The following is a 19548-nucleotide window of genomic DNA, read 5'->3' as shown; positions in this document are numbered from 1 at the left end:
AATGATTCTGCACAACTAATTTTCTACAATCCCTGTATTCAGTGCTTCCAAAGCCTTTCATTTCAATATTAACTCTTGTCGCACCCTCTGCAGGTGTTTCCTGGCTTGCTGAGTGTTTCCAGCAGTTGTAATTGTTGATTAAATACAATATTTTGAAGAAAGGGATGCTGAGTTTCAATGTGTTAGTTTCGTCATGTATAAATGATTTGTTGTGTGTTCTGTCTTTTCAGTACTCTTTGGTCAGGGCCATCATAACACACGTTGTGCACCTCGGATCTATTGAAGCAGTTGGGATTAGTCACAAGCACTAACAACATGCAAATTAGGCTTGGCAGGGAAAGTGAAAATCTTTCAGTCTGTTGCAGATGTAATGTCCTTGCTCGCAGCAGAGAGAGTTTGCATGCTGTATTGAAGCAGGGCGGGGTTCGCAAGGAGAGGATTCTGTCCCCGTACTTGGGGTCAGGAACCCTAGCAGATGATGAATGGTTCTGGGCTCAAAGAACTTGAAAATAAAATGACTTTCCATTTATAAACACAGAGCCGTTAGTGAATCACATGCTAGAATGGACCTCGTTTTTTTAAAAAAGTTGGTGTATTTAAGCATTATTCTGACATTTACCACACTCATGGTTTTCGAACTGATAAGGTCATTTCTTATTACACAGTCTTTATACTGAACTATTATGTTAAAAAAAAGTGCTCTGAAAATCTGTGGTTCTCTGAATACTTTTTTGAAACCTGCTGAGTGGTCATGACTACTCACTAATGATGCAAAGATAGGTAAGGAAGAAGACCCCAGGTTAGGAACACCCTGATATATACAGCGTGTGCATATGAAACCAGCAAGATGGATTTACCAGCTGCTGCGGGGTTGCAGGTATCTTTTGCTGGCAGCAAACTTGGATTATGGCCATTTTTCCGTCTTGCAAATTATCCTGGCTACAGACAGTTCACGAGACAGAACCCTGATGCAAGCTGGGAATTAGCTGTATAAATGAGTAGTGAGTGAGCAGAGATCCGGCAAATGGAGCTTGCCATTGGGACATGTGGAATTGACTTTTGGCAGGAAAATAATAGAAGAAGCAAGCATATTGTTTGAATGGTAGGAGGTTGAAGATTTCTGAGAGGCAGAGGGATGTCAGTATACTGTGCAATTACAAATGGCTATAATGTAGGTAGAATCAATAAATTGGGCAGCTAATAGCATGTGTCCATTTATTGAATATGGAAGTAGAGAGGTTATGCCTAATTTATATAGGGCAGTGTAGACACTATATTTGGAGTGTTGGTTCCTTACTTAAGGAAACATGCAGTTCAGAAATTCAGACTAAATTAGTCTTCATTTTTCCAGTTGAGACAAAGGATCTTTGGTTTTCTTTCCACAGATGCACTCTGACCTGCTCAATGTTTCGAGCACATTCAGTTTGTATTTGTTAATTGCCTATTGTAGTTGCCCCAGGGTTGTAGATGAGTGAGGTGATCAGAGGAGAGGTAATAGGAATAACGTGGGATTGGTGTAAAAGGAGCCTGAATTCCGGTGTAACCCCCTGGGTCGCCTCAGGCTCCCTCAGCTTGTTTTGTGGGGGAGCAGCCTTCAGCCCCGCCAAACTGGGTAATCAGCTGGTGTGGATGCTGTGTGATGTCCCCGCCTCGCCCAAAAACAGACAGTACACCATATGCGATTAAATGAGTACAATTTATAAAGGTTACTATAACTAAGTGAGTAATAACGATACAGTATATATGAAGAGAAAAGTAAAGAAAAGGCGCCAAACTTATCAAAGTCCAAACCACTTCGTGCACAACCGTTGGAGCTCAATTTCTGAAGTCTTCTGGCCACCATTCGCTCCCCTCCGAACTCCTCGACTTGCAGCTCAGGACCCTCCAAGTGGTCAACCAAGCACATCTAGCTTCATCCTCCCTCCTCGGAGAATCTCCCGGCCTCGGACCGCCGCTTGGGGTCCGTTCCTCGCCCAGCTTACAGCATTGCGTCCTCTCTCTCGACCCCCTCACGCCGATCTCCCATAAACCCGTCAACAAAAGCTTACAGACTCAGAAGAAAGAACATTAATCCCCATTTGGTTTACAAAGGCATACCATTCTCGTTATCAGTAAATTTTAACAAACAAGCTTCCAGCACTCTCTCGCAACAAAGAAACATTCCTGCTTTTAACAAACAAAGAAACCCTTTCCCAACAGTAACAAAGAAAAGAAGAAACCCTCTTTACACTGGGATGGACACAGTAGGCTGAAGGATGTTTCTATGCTCTGAGTGCACCTGTGAAATACACAGCTGCTGTAGATGCAGTGTTCCACAGGGCCCCTCTCAGTCTTGGAAACCATGAACTATGAGGCTGTGGTTTCTCACAATCTTCACGCTGTTCACTCCACAACACCCTGGTTCCATCTTCCGTTACAACTAATAACTACTCCCCTTCTTAAGACACCTCTCCTTGCAATAGCCAGAGATGAAGTAACCTTTCCCCTCATCTCTTTCCTTCCCATCATCCAGGGGATGAAATGGTCCTTCCAGATGAGGCAGTAATCTTTGCCACAGTTTCAGGATGCTAGTCTTGTTCAAATGTTACTGATGATTCCCACTCTCCCATCTCAGCTCTGGACCATGGACAGACTCTGTTCGACATTCTATGTTTAGATCACATCAGTGATGAGCCATGGAACTGAGTGGAACCATACAGTTTGTGCGTGAGTAAGTGCTGTTTGTTAGCACTTTGCTGATGGCTGGGTGTTAATTAGCCAATACAAGTTTCCCCTGCTTTTCATTTTGAAATTGCCCAAGCCTGGACAATTTCCCATATTTTTTGATAGGTGCTATGTTGTAAGTATATTGAAATAGCTTGGCTAGAGGTAGGGCTGATTTTCAGTATCACTAACACTTCCATGACGTTGCTATACCCACTGCACTCCTTTCTTTCTTTCTTGTAGAGACCTCGGTCCCATGTGGAACAACACCTGCTGGAGGAACTCAGCACACTGAGCAGCATCTGTCAGAGAGAATGAATTGTTGATGTCAATCATTCCTACCCCACCCATCCCCATACAGATGCGCTGCTCAATTTGTTGAGTTCTTCCAGCTTATTGTTGGTCCAGATTCCAGCATTTGCAGATTCTTGTCTCTTTGATTCCAGGCAGTGCTGTTGAAGAAACCTTGGCTGATAACTGAAATGAATTTTATAAATGGCATTCTCTACTGCAATGGTGCAGTGGTGATTGAGATGCCAATCAATTAGGTTTCATTGTTCTGGATGGAGTTGAACTTGGGGTGCTGGAACTGCTTTGACTGTCCACATAATGAAAATTAATTTCCAAATCATTGCTCTGAGAGTCTCTTTAAACAAAAATGTTTATCTTTTATAATTTTCCTTGAACACCTGTTAGGTTACAGTGGGACTCAAGTGCAGACCAATAAATGTTCCTTTACCAGGATTTATTAGGGAGCACAAAGGCAACAGTCTTTCAAAACAGGAGGCAGGCACGAATTCAAAATGGCAGGCAGAGGTCTTACCCAGGAAAGGCAGTCCGGAGAGGGCAGACGATCCAGAGCAAAATCCAAAAACACAGAATCAGGCAAAATCAGTTGGCAGCAATCACAATGACAGGGGTCGGTCAGTCGGTCGGTCTCTCTCACTCTCTCTCACTCTCTCTCACTCTCTCTCACTCTCATGGTTGGCACCCAGCTTAATGGTGCCTTACCGCCTCCTGCTCCGGAGTGTGCGATGGATTCACATTCTAAATCCCTTCACCCAATCGAACACATACACATACCCTAACCTACACTTTATCCTCCCCATCCTAGTACCCGATTTCTGTTTATCCATCATATCCTATAAAACCCCTGTACCCCTTAGAAAGCTAAAAATACCCTGACCTGTGTTCTCTCACCCATGCCCAGCAACCCTTTTAATGTGAATTCCTGCACCCCCAATTCCCTTAGATTAATTCTCATCATCTCTCTCTGTCTCCCATACTTCCTGCAACTTAGAACTACATGTTCTACTGACTCCTCTTCCTGACATTCCACACACAATCCTGTCTGGTGTTTCCCTATCAATTTCAGTGTTTGGTTTAATGCACAGTGCCCCAGCCTTAACCTAGTCCACACAATTTCCTCTCTTCTGTATCTACTTCCTACCCTAGTACCTGCAACACTTTTTTGTATTTGATATAAATGCCTCCCTGTCCCATCTTTCTTGCCACATTTGGTTAATTTTTTTGCAGATTACACACTTAAGCTCTGCTTTACTGATACTAATGTGCATTTCTGTATTTTCTTTCCTTATTGCCCTCTTTGGCAACTCATCTACCCTTTCATTGCCCTTCACCCCTACATGAGCTGGAACCCATAGAAATTTAACCTGACCTCCCTGATTTGCAACTCTTGTGACTGACTGAAGGACTTCATGAAGTACATCTTGCTGGCTGTTTGAGTGAGAAGACCTTAAACTTGCCAGTACTGAAGATGAATCTGAGCATATCAACGCTTTGACTAGTTTAGTTTTCTCCACCCAACGCAACGCAACCAACACAGCCACCATCTCCACTGTATACACCACTAACTTATCAGATGTTCTTCTGCTGATTGCAATTGCTTTTGCTGGTATAGCCACCCCAAACCCTGTCACTCCTGTCTCAGGTTCCTTAGCACCATCTGTATAGACCCGAGTATAATCACTATACTTTTCCATCACATAGCAGTTAAATGCACTTACCAAATCATTTTTATACTTTCCTTTCTTTTTTACCTCTAACAAATGCCAGTCTACGTCAGGCCATACCAGCTTCCATGGAGCTACAACCAGATAAACTACTGAAGGACTTATCCTTTGATCAAACATTCCACATGATCTAGCAATATCATTCCCTACCCGACTAAAGTTTTCCCTCTGAAACCTCCCATTTTCCCAGGACTCCTGCAACACTCCTTTAGCAGGGTGAGAATCATTGTGTCCCTGCAAATTAACCCAGTAGTTTGCCATCAACTGCATTCTTCTTAATTCCAAAGGCATTATTCCCATTTCTACCTGCAGGGCTGATACTGGTGATGTTTTAAAAGCCCCACTGCACACTCTCAAAACCTGAGCCTGAATCACATCCAGTTTCCTTATAAGAGACCTAGCTGCTGATCCATATGCTACACTTCCATAATCCAACACAGATCTTACTAAAACCACATACATTCTCTTTAATGCTGAACATCTTGCTCCCCATTCCCTACCAGCCAAACATCTCATCACGTTTATTACTTTTTTACATTTCTCCTCAACTTTCCTGATATGGTCTGCCCATGTTAATCGTGAATCAAATATAACTCCCAGAAATTTAAATGATCCAACCCTTTCTAATTCTATCCCATACATCCTTAACTTCTTCCCTACTTCAATTCTTTTCCTAGTGAAAAATACAGTTTGAGTTTTTTTTCCACTGAAAATCTACATCCCTAATCATAACCCCACTCTACCACTTCATCAATTGCTCCTTGTAGTTTCCTGATTATATGCTCCATGTTCCTGCCTCTTTTCCACAAGGCCCCATCATTCACAAACAGTGACCTACCTATATCCACTGGTACCTTTGTGAAGACATCATTGATCATAATGATGAAAAGTAACAGGCTAATCACACTACCCTGAGGTGTCCCATTTCCCACTATGTACTGTTTTGATAATTCTGATCCAATCTGAACTTAAATTTTTCTACCAAACAAAATCTTTAATCCAATTAAAAACTCTCCCCCCAACCCCCATCTTGTGCAGTTTAATTAATAATCCTTCCTTCCACATATCATAGGCTTTTTCAATGTCAAAAAACACTGCAGCTACTGATTCTTTATTTGCCTGTACCTTTCTTATTTCAGTCTCTAACCTTATCACTGAGTCCATGGAATTCCTTCCCTTCCTAAGACTACTGATAACTTGCCAGCATTCTTCTCTTCTCAAGATCATATGATAACCTTTCAGTTATCATCCTTTCCATTACCTTACATATATTTGATGTTAGTGCTATTGGCCTGTAGCTAGTGGGTTTTGACGGATCCTTGCCAGGTTTCCTTATTGGAATTACTACTGCTTCTTTCCATGCCCTTGGTAATCTTCCCTCCTCCCACACTCTGTTGTAAAAATGCAGTAACTTCAAGAGCACTCCTTCTCCTAGATTTTTTAGCATAACATAGCATAGTAGATCTTTCCCTGGGGAGGTTGGTCTCGATCTCTTTATTGCTCTCACCATTTCTGCCAAAGTAAATGGATCATCAATTATATCATCTGTTTCTTTCCTCCTGTTTAACACACCTGGGTATTGACTCATTGTTCTTTCCCTTCTTCAGAAGAATTTTCTGAACTATGTATCTTGACAAATGACTTGGCCATGATCTCAGCCTTATCTCTGCTGGAGACTGCTGTTTCCTCCTCAGACATTACTGGATACTCCCAATCCCTTCCATCTCCCCCCATCCTCTTAATCATTCCCCACACCTCTCCCACAGGTGTTATTCTTTCTATTTTGTTGCAAAAACTCCTCCAACTTGCCCGTTTAGCTTGACGTATAGTTCTTCTCACCACTGCCTGTGCCTTCTTATATTGAATCAAATGCTGCATATTATGGGTTCTTTTAACTAGCCTGAATGCTCTATTTCTGGTTTTTTTTTACAACCTGACAACATTCCTCTGTCCACCATGGCACTATTTTTCTATTCATCCTATTTTAACTCCTGGGTATAGATGCTTCTGCTGCCATAATAATTGCTGAAGTCACCTGACTGTTCAATTCATCTATATCTCCAAAAATGTCAATCTTTGTCAATGCTTCTTCACTTAACTTCTGGAACTTACCCCAATCCACTTTTCCAAACACCCACTTTGGGACTCCCCCACCTGGTCTTATTTCAACTCTTTCACCCACTGAACATAAAACTGGGTAGTGATCACTGCCTACTGTTGAAGCAGTCCAAACTCCCCAGTTACTGATGCCAGCCAAGACATTAGACACTAACGTAATATCTAATACTGGCTCAGTTCCTGTTGTTATGTTTATCCTTGTTCCTCTACCATCATTCATACACACCAAATCCCTTTCTTCCATCAAATCTTCAATTGCCTTTCCATTTGAATCTAATTGGATCCCTCCCCCCATATTGTGTGGTGAGCATTGAGATCTGCACACCACACTTTGTCTATTTTGTCCTTGTATCCTTAGTAGGCTGTCCAAATCCAACCTTTTACATGGATTGTAGTAGTTAATTATAACCACCCCTCCCCTCTCTCCCATATTTCCACCACTATGTATTCCTGATCATCTCCTTTTTCCAATACTCTATACGGTATACCTTGCTTGATTAACATAGCACAACCTCCTCCTCCCCCTAGATTTCTATCTTTCCTTATCATTGTATACCCATGTACCACAAAGTCTAAAGCTGGTTTCAACCAAGTTTCCTGAATACACACTACATCCAGTTTTACAACCATTTCCTTAATAAAGTCCTTAAATTCCTGGCCATTGGCCAGTAAACTCCTTGCATTCCATTGCAAAAGAATCACCATAATGAGTATTAACCAACCTATGACACTTCCTGGCTTGACTGATTAGGGAGGTTCTCCTTCCCATGTCAGTCCTACTAACCCTAAATGGTTTACTGCTGCTTTGACCACCAGCTGAATTTTGTCAGTTTTTGACTTTATCTCTGCCGTACTATTAATTACTCCTGCAATGAATGTTACTAGAGCTTTTTTTCCACATAAATCCTGTCATTTACTCTTCGCTGCATCTCTTGCATCCCTATTGCTCTCTGGTCATTAGGAGCATTATTCTGTTCTCTTGACATTCTTACAGCTTCTGCATAAGTGATTTTTCTTTTCACTCTTATTTCTTGAATTTTATTCTCCCATCTCCTAACCCCACACCCACTATATGCCACATTATGAGCTCCTCCACAATTACAGCATTTTGGTTGCACTCCTGTTCCGCACTTTCCATATTCATGAGCATCCCCACATCTAGCACATCTCCTCTGCCTTTTACAGTTTTTAGCTATGTGTCCAAACCTTTGACAATTATAGCACCTCAATGGCTTTGGCACATATACCCTTACTGGGTAACTCATGAAACCCAGGAACACTTTCCTTGGAACTCTTTCTTCTTCAAATTCAATCAATACTGTTTCACTTTCCTTTTTCATTCCCTCCTTTGTTGTTTTCAGTCTTAGAACATTAATTACTTTCCCCCCTTTGATATTCCTCTTCAACTCCTCTATGTTTATACTCATTGGTACACCCATGATCACTCCTTTACAACCACCATTTCATGCTCCCACCCTCCCTGTATATTCCACCTTGCATTTTCCTATCTCTTTTAGCTTGAGTGCTTTCTCAAGTTGTTCCTCATTCACACATCTTACCAATAGATTGCCATCATTAAGGACTTTTGCAAATACTATTTCCCCTATCTTATTTGCCAGAGTTGTTGTTAGCACAAACAGGTTAATTTTCTTCACGAGCCCTTGCACCTTCTCATTAAACCTAATTATGACAACACCTCCTCTCTGAACTTGTTCATCTTCCTCACTTTCAGAATTCTCTCCATTGTCATTTCTTATTCTTTTATTCCCTTTGTCTCAGTTTTCATTCATCCATCCATCCCCTCACTATCTCCTTATTCCCTTTATTTCTCCCTTCACAATAATTCATTTCTCCCCAGCTGCTTACCTCTGATCCCAAATCCCTATCCTGCTCCTTCTCCACTCTCTTTCCCTCAGTCCCTCCTCTCACCTTGTCTGCCATTACTAGACCCAGGCAACCCCCTCCCAGCAATTCCCACTCTCTTTACCTCAACAAGTTCCAAACCACTTTCACACATGCCCCAACTCCCTTGCTGGTCAGCAATCATCAGCCCACCCAGCAGAGAATGTGAGTCAAGGCAGGGTTTAAATGGACAGGGTAATGACTGAAAATTAGAAACAGGTGGGTGCAAGTGCGGAGACAAGCAGGTAAGGACGGGGGCTGAGCCAAAACCCATGTGGCCAGGTGAAAGAAGGCAGAAATTAAAGGCTGTTGTGGTCCAGAGCTATCAGCAAAGGCCCTTCGACCCAGTGTTCAGGCCACATCCTTTACAACACCTCAAAGTTGAAAGTAAATTTATTATCAAAGCACCTTTGGATTTTTGCTCTAAAATCATTTGCCATAGTCACTGTGATTGTTGGGGGGAGGGTGAATAAAGAAATTTACCTCACTGACAAAAATGTTTCCAGTCATGCTCCAACAAAGATTGGGCATGAGAAAGTGAGATCATTGTGTCAGGTAACCAATGGCAAAAGTCAGGGGTGGACACCTGGACAGGGAAGTCAAGTAATGAAACCTTCAGAAATAGTTGAGCTGACAAACTAAGTCTAAGTGGAAAAGAAGGGAAGAAAGAGAATAATGCCTCCTGTAATCACCTGGGTCAGGTCAGGCGTGTGAGGAATATAGTTCTATAAACTCCTGATTGTGTTTTGGCTTTTGGGTATGTTTGCTTATGTGCAATGCTGAAATGATACAAAACTCTGAGACATTTCAGGTGGTTACTTGCCTTCAGTACTTGATGCTGTATGGAGAGCCATTAATATCTCCAATATTCTGAGTTTAAACTTTCCAGGTTATGAGAAGCTTTCATATAAGGAAGTATTCAGACTTCCAATGCTTGGTGGCAGTAGAGGTTAAGAAACTAGGTCTAGACCTGATGTTACAGGACAGATGCTATTCACTTGGTCAAACATCTGCATGTAGGTTATTAAGCTCCAAATATCCATCAGTCTTCATCTCACCCTCTCAACATATCACTCTATTGCTCCTCTTAAATGAGCTTGATATTGTTGGTAATGCACTTGTGATGGATGTTCATTCTCTTGGGCCAGAGAGCCCTTCTTTTTTTCCGAGTGGTCAGCTTTCTAACATAGCAGCAGTGAGCTTCTAGAGATCAAAAGCGTTGTTTTTCAGTAAATTAAACTTAATGTAATGTAAATTGCAAGCAGTAATCAGTCTGAAGTTAAAGAGGATAGTTTTGCAAGCAACCAGTACTGTCTATTTTGCACAGACTGATGGTTCACAGCATGGAGCTGGTTACAGGAAACTTTGAAGTGGGAAGGGATTTTGATGCTGTTCCCCAAGTTCTGTTTGAAATGTCTTCTGAGGAAAACCTGACAGTAAACATTTTATGGATCCATTCCAAAGCAATGTTGAGAACCCATGCAGTTTTCTGGTGTTTTCAAATATCATTTTTCTGATTTATTTTCTTTTTAGGATATCTTTCAGACGTTCTTGCTCTTGGATGAGTTTGAATCTGTTTAACTATCACAAGTCTTCTCAGAGTTTTGTAACGTACTGGCACTCCAGTTATCTGTTAATGTAGAAGTTATCTGATCTGGAGGAATCTTGTTTGATGAATAAGCCACTTAGTGTCAAGAAAATTTACAAGCAGATTTTATCAGCACTGGTGCACTCACCTGTGGATTTTGGACACTGTGTTTAGGACCTTGCTTTGTCTAAGGCTCAGCTGTGATGGTGGAGAATCCTTAGTGAGGAGGAGGAAAGATGTGGAACGTCTTGCCATCAGAGCAGATACAATGAAGACTGAAAAATCTGGGGGAATGGCAGTGACAGAGTGGGAGGAAGTACAATCGAAGTAGTAGTGGGACTCTTAAGTTTGAGATGGATATTGGTGGTTAGCGTATTCACTGAGATGTAAATGGAACAATCCAGAAAGGATAAAGTCAGAGATGGATGGAAGTGGTAGATGCAGCTTCAATTGTAATATTTAATAAGAGAAGTTTAAGTAGGTACATGGATGAGGGAGATTTGGAGGGATAAGATCCAGCTGCTGGTAGATGGGACTAGGCAGAAGATCAGGCTGGCATGGGCTAAAGGGCCTTTTTCTGTGCTGTAGTACTCAATGACTCAGTGACCATGTGACAGTGAGAGCAGGATGGAAATGGGTGGTGTAGGAACCGTGTATCTTCTTTTTAATCTGCATTGTATTTTGTGCTGCGCTTTTATTATTTCGCTTGGGTGGCAAGTCATGTGGTAGAAGCAAAGAGTTTAGTTATGTATTCATGTTTTGTCTTTAGTTCAGTCTAATTTGGGTAGAGCTAGGGAATGGGTTGGGGATGATATCTTTTTGTTGACCTCTTGAATACATTAAGAGTGCTTGGTTTACGTGTGTTTAATATGCTAAAACTGTTTATTTCATTATATCACTGGTTTTAATTTCATTAGTTTTTATTTCAAAATTTTTAATTGTTTCTAAATAATGGATTGAATGTGTTCTTCAACTTTGGAACTTTGTTATTGTACAATAGCACATTATATCATATCACCCCCCTTCCCCCCACCATGCTTAGACTCTAAGTGATTTTGGTTTGTTTTCAAGTAACTGCTACATCTAGCAAAAATTGTAAAAAAAAATAGTTCTGTATGAGAGAAGGAAGCAATATTGTTGTCAATTTATCAGGAAAAAAGACTGAGTGAAATGACCCAAGTTGGACTGAAATGAGGACTAGTCGATAATCCCACTAAAGGACAAGTATGAGTGCGCTTGGCTATATCTTTGATCTGGAGAAAGTAGGGTAGGTGGAGTTGAATAAGTTATTAAATGTGCAGAGGGTTTCAGTCAGGTGAAAATATTTGATGATGGAAAAGAAATGGTCTGGTCTCTGATCAGAGGGCTCTTGGGCCATCCTTGTATGATTGGAGGCCAGATGAACAGGTTGGCACCAGAAAACTTTCTAAGTGTGAGGGCATCATAGATGTCAAGGATATAACTGAGAGCAGGAGAAAGGAAAGAGTTAATAGTGATAAGAAGTGTTTAGTGGGGATGAACAAGCTGAGTTCTGCTTGTGGATGTTGGGCAGAAGGTAGAAGTGGGTTCAGTAGGGTTAGAGGGCTATGAGGTTGGAGAAGGTGGTCTCTGAAGGAGATCCGTGATTGTATCTGGATAACGGCCCAAGTTTCGGGTTATGCTCCAGAGGGATGTATGAAAGGTGTCTGAGTGCTAATATCTGTCCTTTTAAAGATAGCATCAGCTCTCCAAATCAGCAGTTTGGATGAAGGGTTGGTTCTCTGCTGAAGGGATTAGCTATGGGTTCAGATGGGATAGGTAGGATTGAGTAAGCAGAATGGGAAAATGAAGGCAGTTAATGTCTTTAGTTATGAGAGAGTTGAAGGTCAGACAGAAGAGCCCAGGTAGTTCAGGATTTCTGGCAACAAAGTAGCATAGAGATAAATGTAGTAGGAGTCAAGTCTCACATGGGGCTTGAAATTCATTAAGAAGGTCATTGGGGGATGAGGCTGAGGCCTCTAAAGACTTAATATTGAATTCAGCAATTCTAAATGACTTGCTTTTCCAGTAAATCAGAATTGGCTTATTATACTGCAGGTTATCCAACTGTTCTTCTCATTCTCCGTGTACCACCTTTCCCCTGGATGTTTCCATCATTATTTTCTCTGTCTGGTGTCCTAGAAATGGCTCTGACCTGCATCTCACAGCATTAACATGCCTTCATATACCAAACAATTCTGTAAACTGGAAAATCCAAGCCTCAGCCTATCAAAGGTGTTCCCTTTGCTCTATTCAGTACGCCCCTCTGCATTTACAACTAACTGGCTATCTCTCTTCCAGTTCTGTTGAAGAGTATCTATGCTCACCAGTTTCTTCAACTTTATCTCCAACTTCATACCTGTTCTCAAATTTACGTGGTCCATTTCTGATAACAATCTCCTCGTTCTTGATCTCACTGAATCCATATTTGGAGACAAATTATCTGCTGACATCTTTTAAAAACCCACTGACTCTCACAGCACTCTTGACTATACCTTTTCCCACCCTGTCACTTGTAAAAATGCTAATGCTTCTCCCAGTTCCTCCACCTCCACCTCACCACAATGTCATGAACATCATCAATTTCTCTTTTGGTAATCACTCCCCTCTGTTCCATACCATTTTTTGTTTTGCCCTGTTCTGTTGGGTCTCTTCTCCACCTTCAGGACCTGCTCATCACCTCCCTATAGTTCACCACTGCTTTCTCTTTATTCCATGGTCTACTATTCTCTCCTACTGGGTATCTTCTTCTTCAGCCTATCACTTCCCAGCTTTTCATATCAGCCCCTCCCCCACCTACCCACCCACCCACCTCCTACCTCACCTGGTCTCACCTATCACCTGCCAGCTTGTGCTCTTTCCCCTCCCCACCACCACTTTATTCTGGCTTCAGCCTTCCTTCACAGGGTCTTGGTCCAAAACATCAACTGCTTATTTTCCTCTGTTGATGCTACTAACTTCCTGTGCTGCTCAAGATTTCTAGCATCTGCAGAATCGCTTGTGTCTCCAACATGAAACACTTACTTTGTTTTTTTTTTATTTCAGATTCCTGGTGTCTAGATGTCTTTTTTAACTTTTCATTGTGAAGGTTAGTGAATGAAAGACATTCTAAAAGATAGCCATTCTAGAAAAAAGATTTAAAACGAACGATATGTGTTGATATCTGTCCTGTAACAACGCAAATCAAACAAATATTCATACTTTTGCTATTTGTGTTATTACAGGAGATGACCGGAACTTGTCAGAGGCAAGTGCTTCCTTTTGCCAAAGCCTTGTTTAATATCACAGTTCCTAGTGCACACTGATGTGGATTGAAGGATAATCCATCTAATCACAGTGAGCCTCTGCTATAAAGGGTGCTTTAGTTCCATCCACAAACATTGTCTTGCTTGTTTAGCTGAGGTTAAGAAGTTTTAAATAACAATTTCTGCATCTACTGCTTTCAGCCAGATTAATTCATATCTGCACTTCGAGATTTCTGGTTCAGCAGAGTTTCAGCTGTAACACCTGTCTCTGACTTCTGAAATACTTTCCTCCTTCCATTGTGTTTCCTGACTGGGGTTCGCATCATCCTAGGAAAACTACAGTGTACAAGATTGTTCCAGCTCTCTGCCCCCTCACACTCCATTTGCAGATAATAAATTAAGAACTGGATGAATCTTGTATTACCTAATTCAGGACGGCAAGCTCAGCATTCCCTAATTCAGGACAGTGAGTTTGGCATTCCCTAATTCAGGATCAGGAGTTCAGTGTTCCCCAACTCAGGGCAGTGAGTGGGACATAAACATTCACGGAGTCAAAATGAGACAGAGCAGAACGGCCATTCAACCCATACAACCATTGTTGGCTCTTTAAGGTCTAATTAAATACTTGTTCTTCCTTCCCTTTTAGTTTTCTAAATTATACACCAGGTAGTTAAAAGTATAGGAAAGATTAGTGGTCCAAGACTAATCTACCAATCAGTAAGACTTCGTCTCCACTCTCCCATGTGATATCCATATTCTATAATTCCTTTAACGTCTAAGTGCTTATTTATTTCATTAGAAGTGAGTTATGTAAAATAGGTAAATTCAATATAATCCCTGGTGATCAATCTTCAACAGGAATCTCAGCATCCCCCAACAACTCCATCTTAAAAGACATTGAATCTGCTCATTCAGTATCCACATGCCGTGAGGTACAGAATTCCAAAGATCCACAATTCTTTGAGAGAAAGCATTTTTTCCTCATTTTCCTTTATCCAACCCATTCCCGGAGACTGTCTTCAAATCCTATACTGCACTGCCAGGGGAATCACTCTCTTAACACCTAACCTATCAATACCTTTTGAAAATCTTATGGAATGTATGATTCTATTCCCACTTAATCAATTCCCCCATTTTAGAGACACCACCGAAGCTGCTTGATTCATTCCTTGATCATTTCCTGTCACAAAGGAATAAAATAAATTTCCTCATTTGGTTGCTTTGTCATTACTGGTTAACAATCCTGATGTTCAACTCTTCATTCCAATCCCCTCTTAACCCTTTCTGATATTAGAGAACTATGCAACTTCTCCAGTCTCTTTATCATTCAGTGCCATTCTAGTAAGCTGGAAAGAATGCGGAAAATTTATGAAAATGTTTAAGCCGGAAAGAATGCAAAGAAGACTTTGAAGAACCCATACAGACAAGTCTTCTAACCCCAGTGGACTCACAGACCCAGGACTTCGGCCATCAGAGCCAACTTCCTATTGACCTTTAGCTTTGATCTTCGGCATCCACCTCAGAACATGCCGATGACAATGAGTGAAGATGCTGGCAAAGTCCAGGTCTCTAACTCTGGTCTCACTGACTTGCATACCTAGGGGTTACCTGCCCTTGTTCCTCTTACCCACATGGAACTCTGATCCTAGAACCTGTCAAACTGGGAGTCTTAAGCAAGAGTTAGAGGGAAATGTTGGGCAGGCTAAGGCTTTATTCTTTGGGGCATAAGTGACTGAGGGGTGGTATTACAGAGATGTGTAAAACTGGTAGGGGCATAGAAAGGGCGAATGCACACAGTTTTTTACCCAGGGAAAAAGAATCAAAAACTAGAACGCATGGGGTTAGAGAGGGGTGGGAGGGGAAGATTTAAAATTGAACCATGGGACAGTGTTTTCACATAAAGAGTGGTCAGTATATGGAAGAAGATGTGAGAAGTTATTGAGGCTGGCACATGAACATCTAAAAGACAGACTTAGACAAATACACACATGGGTAAGGTTTAGAGCAGGGGTTCCCAACCTGGGGTCCATAGACCCCTCGATCAATGGTAGGGGTCCATGGCATAAAAAAGGTTGGGAACTCCTGGTTTAGAGGGATATGGGCTAAACACAGGCAAATGGGACTAGCTTAAATAGGCCACTTGATCAGCATGGATCAGTTGGGCCAAAAGACCCATTTCTGTACTGTATCTCTCTAAACCTCTATAACACCTCACTTAAGATTTTGGCATTGTTTCTTACAAGCAGTGACAGTACTTCAGTTGGAGCATACCTCATTTAACTGGTTCATGCACTTATAGAGTCATACAGCATAAAAACATGCAGTAAATATCTCCACCTCCATCTGAAAAGTTCCTTTAAATCTAGTCCTTTGATCAAGCTTTTCGGTCATCTACTTTAACACTGCATTTTATTACCCAGGGTCACGTTTTGATCGACATATGTGGTTCTCTACTTAAAGAGCAAACTGATCGAACCTCCAGTTCAGAAAGAGATAAATTGCAATTAAGATTTAGTTTATATATTTTATTTTTCTTCTGGATAAATATAGAACACAATTGACATTTGGATTTTGTAAGACATAGCCAAGAAGCAATAGCTAGCTATGCTTCTAATGGTCTTTGAATACAAACATTAAACTGAAACATTACTCATAAACATCACCTTTTACCAGTCTGAAATGTTTAATATTTACAGTTCTTCAGTAATTACGATTACTGGATATTGCTAACTAGAAACTAAGGAGCCCTGTGGCCACTACGTTTTCGTACAAAACAAACATAACACTTTTCTGAGCTAAAGGTTTCTGAGCAAGAAGACATTCAAATCAAATGAAATCTTCTGTCCTGTGAGGAGGAAAAAATATTTACAACTTCTGCAAGATCCACATCAAGCTCCTATGACTCAAACGTTCTCAGTGTGGCTTGCGTCGGGGACCTCTATTCAGATATAAATGCTGTACCAGTCAGGTTCATTTGGAGATTCTGGGTCAAATGTCAAAGGACTCTCCGAATCTAAATGAGAAAGAGCAACACAGGTAACAAACGCTTATGTTCAGGAAAAAAATATTCAACTTTAACCCACCTTATCTGGTTTGCATTGAAACTTACCTTTTTGACATTTCCCTAATGTTAGGTGCCAAACTTGTCACTAACCTTATGAACATGCTTTTAACATGAGAGGTGCTGCAATACATTTTGGGGTTCTGTGGTGGAGATGGCCAGTATACCAAGATCCAGGGACAAGAATGTGATTCAGTTGATTGAGTGGATTGCATATTATATAGCACAGTACAACTCTGGAAGAGGCCCCTTTGCCTATAATGCCGAGCATGATACCAAGTTAAACTAATTGCTTCTTCCAGAACGTGGTCTACAGGGAATGAAGGGGTATGGATCATGTGCCTATCTAAAAGACACTATTGCATCTGCTTTCACCAACACTCCTAGCAGTGGTTTCCTGACACCAACCATGCTGAACATCCATGCTCACCCCATCTTCCTGCCTCCTTAACTCTTGTCCTCACCTACCACCCCATGAGCCCCTAGATCCAACACATCATTCTCTGCAACCTCCGCCATCTCTAAAGGGATTCTATGACTAAACACATCTTTTCTTCTTTCCATCTGCCCCCCCCCACCAACTCTCTGCCTTCCACAGAGATAACTCTCCCCATGATTCCCTTGTCCATTCATCCCTCCCCACTAATCTCCCTCCCGGCACAACTTTGCAAGTGGCCAAAGTGTTACACCTGCCCATTTATCTCCTCCCTCACCTGCATTCAGTGTCCCAAACAATCCTTCCAGGTGAGGCAAACACTTCACCTGCAAATCTACAGGGACTGTCTATTGCATACAGTGCTCCCGAAGCAGCCCCCTCTACCTTGGTCTTCCCCATCATGACTGGGGGCGGGGGCTGCTTCATCAAGCACCTCCACTCTATCTGCCAAAAGCGGAACATCCGGGTGTGCCCAATATTTTAATTCAGATTTGCATTCCTGTTCTGACATGTCAATCCGTGACCTCCTCTTGTGCCACGATGAAGCCATCCTCAGCGTGGAGGAGCAACACCTTATATTCTATCTGGGTAGCCTCCAACCTGAAGGCAGGAAAATCAATCTTCCTCTCTGGCCTCTTACCTCTTCTCACCTACCTCTCACCTCCTGCTGGGTCTCCTCTTCCTTCTCTTATTCCTGTGGTCCACTCTTCTTTCCTTATAGATTCCTTCTTCCCCAGCCCTTTACCTTTCCCACCACATGACTTTACCTATCATCTTCTAGTTATCCCTCTACCACTCTGCTGCCCCTCCACCATTTTATTCAGGAATTTCCCACTTCCTTTCTAGTCCTGAAGAAGGGTCTCAGTCATTGGATACTGCTGAGTTCCTCCAGCGTTTTGTGTGTGTTTACATAAATAAGTTTTTTAAATTATTAACTAATTCTACTGAAGTGAGTTAAGGCAGTAAAGCAGTGAGATGGTCTGTGAAACGAGTGAAAAGAACGCTTCAAAACTGGAGAGCCAAGTGACCTTCCTCTGCTGAGAAGTTGTCCGCTCCTTCACAGACACTTTCTATTAGAGGAGTCACTCTTAAATAGCTTGTATATTTGTATAATTGTGGAACACACACATTTAGATTGCATTTGCAACAGTTCAAAATGTTGGCAAAGTAGAGAGAATGCCACAGAATTGACCAATAATACATGAAGGTTTTCAAATTATGCCAGGATTTCCACAGTTTATTGTAGTTTCTGTGTTCTGCATTTGCAACATGCTTTTGTCCAACTTCCCAATGTGCACCATCTGCAAATGGAAGTTCACCACAACTCTGTTGCCAGGTTTCATATGAAGGTCACTCACCTATACTGGCTGCTAGACTGGCAGTGGCTCAGTTATAAGATTCTCATTCCCCTGTTTTTAAATGTTTCTGTGACCTCACCTGACCTCAGCTCTGTCACTCCTTCAATATCTCTGCATTCCTCCTGTTCTAGTTTCTTAATTGTCCTCAGACATAATCTATCTACTAGTGGTGTCTGTGCCTTCTGGGCTCTCAGCCTTGGAATTCCCTCACTGAACCTCCCTGCCCCTGTCCTCATTATGCTGCTTCTCAAAACCTCTCTCCTTGAGTATATGGATTGGTGTTCATTTTATGTTTGATAACATAACTGAGAGGCATCTTAGTGTAAGTTTCAACTTCAAATATTATGTGTAAATGTTGTTTGGTGTTACTTATAAGAGTCAGTTGGCAACTGGGCGGTAGGGTCATTCTAAAGCACCTTTTTTGTACAAGATGATAAATGATTGTAAAGGTATCTTTAACTGCACAAATGCCACAGAAATGATTTTGTGCTCAGTCCTTTTCTTCCAGATTACAGTTCCTTCATCCTGAGGGAGGTTCAGAGATCAATACCATATTTCTTTCCAGTACAGGAAGAGGCCATTTTAACCCAGCAAGTCTACACCACTCATCTACACACTGGAGGCAACTTACTGTGGCCAAGTAATCTTTGAAACTATGCTTTTTGGAGGTTTGATGTGATGCTCTTCTGTACGCTGTTGTTTCAACACATTGTTATTTGTTACTGTTGGCTTCTGGTCAACTTGAACCAGTCTGGCCATTCTCCTCTGACCTCCCTTATTAACAAGGCATTTTTGCCCACAGAACTGCCACCCATTGTGTTTTTTTTTGCTTTTCATACCATTCTCTGTAAACTCTATAGAGTTTGTGAAAATCCCAGATCAGCAGTTTCTGATGTATTCAAACTATCCTGACTAGCAGCAGCAATCACTCCACCATCAAAGTCACTTAGTCATTTCTTCCCCATTCTGATGTTTGATCTGACCAACAACTGAACTTCTTGACCATGTCTACGTGCTTTTATGCATTGCGTTACTGCCACAAAGTTGGCTGATTGTTGCATAAATGAATAGTTGTATCTAATAAAG

At 41.6% G+C, this 19548-nt stretch overlaps 1 protein-coding gene across 1 annotated transcript in view; it reads right to left on the bottom strand.

Moving 5' to 3' along the window:
• Positions 1 to 16138: 16138 nt before the first annotated feature.
• Positions 16139 to 19548, bottom strand: part of mamdc2a (MAM domain containing 2a) — a 131198-nt gene continuing 127788 nt past the window's right edge. Inside the window, exon 14 of the mRNA XM_059973850.1 lies at positions 16139 to 16620. Coding sequence (XP_059829833.1) covers positions 16550 to 16620 — 71 coding nt within the window. The 3' untranslated portion in view covers positions 16139 to 16549. The remainder of the gene's footprint in view (positions 16621 to 19548) is intronic.

Source organism: Hypanus sabinus, chromosome 7, assembly GCF_030144855.1.
Source record: "Hypanus sabinus isolate sHypSab1 chromosome 7, sHypSab1.hap1, whole genome shotgun sequence".
Classification (NCBI taxonomy): Eukaryota; Metazoa; Chordata; class Chondrichthyes; order Myliobatiformes; family Dasyatidae; genus Hypanus; species Hypanus sabinus.
The sequence above is the reverse complement of the archived record's forward strand: the minus strand, read 5'-3'. Positions and strand labels throughout refer to the sequence as shown.